We start from the raw sequence: 821 nt of genomic DNA, 5'->3' as shown, positions 1-821 counted from the left end.
TTTAACTACAGTCTGGGTTAGTGTGGGTCCTCTTTAACTACAGTCTGGGTGGTGCTGTCAGGCTGTTATCTTATGGTAGTTGTGTTTTTACAAGCTCTGATTCTGATTGTATAGTGTCTTTACTGTGTGTGTGTGTGTGTGTGTGTGTGTGTGTGTGTGTGTGTGTGTGTGTGTGTGTGTGTGTGTGTGTGTGTGTGTGTGTGTGTGTGTGTGTGTGTGTGTTTAGGGCCCAGTCATTTGCAGAGCGGTTGCGTCTGGGTATTGCAGTGATCCATGGAGAGGCTCAGGATGCAGAGTCAGACCTGGTGGATGGAAGACACTCCCCTCCTACTGTCAAGATACCACGTAACACACTCACACACACACACACACACACATTGTGTGTGTATTGTGTGTGTGTATTGTGTGTGTATTGTATGTGTGTATTGTATGTGTGTATTGTATGTGTTTATTGTATGTGTGTATTGTGTGTGTATTGTATGTGTGTATTGTGTGTGTACTGTATGTGTTTATTGTCTGTGTACTGTATGTGTGTATTGTATGTGTGTATTGTATGTGTGTATTGTATGTGTGTATTGTATGTGTGTATTGTGTGTGTATTGTATGTGTGTATTGTCTGTGTACTGTATGTGTGTATTGTTTGTGTGTACTGTATGTGTGTATTGTATGTGTGTACTGTATGTGTGTATTGTATGTGTGTATTGTCTGTGTACTGTATGTGTGTATTGTTGGTGTGTATTGTATGTGTGTATTGTATGTGTGTACTGTGTGTGTATTGTGTGTATTGTATGTGTGTATTGTATGTGTGTATTGTATGTGTG

The 821-nt window shown here is 40.3% G+C and overlaps 1 protein-coding gene across 1 annotated transcript in view; it reads left to right on the top strand.

Moving 5' to 3' along the window:
* Positions 1–226: 226 nt before the first annotated feature.
* Positions 227–821, top strand: part of LOC121843255 (phosphoribosyl pyrophosphate synthase-associated protein 2-like) — a gene marked incomplete at its 5' end in the record, with an annotated part of 2,720 nt that continues 2,125 nt past the window's right edge. The window contains 1 exon segment of the mRNA XM_042312841.1: positions 227–345. Within this exon segment, the coding sequence (XP_042168775.1) occupies positions 227–345 (119 nt within the window).

The sequence above is a fragment of the Oncorhynchus tshawytscha genome, unplaced genomic scaffold, assembly GCF_018296145.1.
Source record: "Oncorhynchus tshawytscha isolate Ot180627B unplaced genomic scaffold, Otsh_v2.0 Un_contig_907_pilon_pilon, whole genome shotgun sequence".
Taxonomy (NCBI): Eukaryota; Metazoa; Chordata; class Actinopteri; order Salmoniformes; family Salmonidae; genus Oncorhynchus; species Oncorhynchus tshawytscha.
This window is presented reverse-complemented; position numbering and strand designations above follow the sequence as displayed.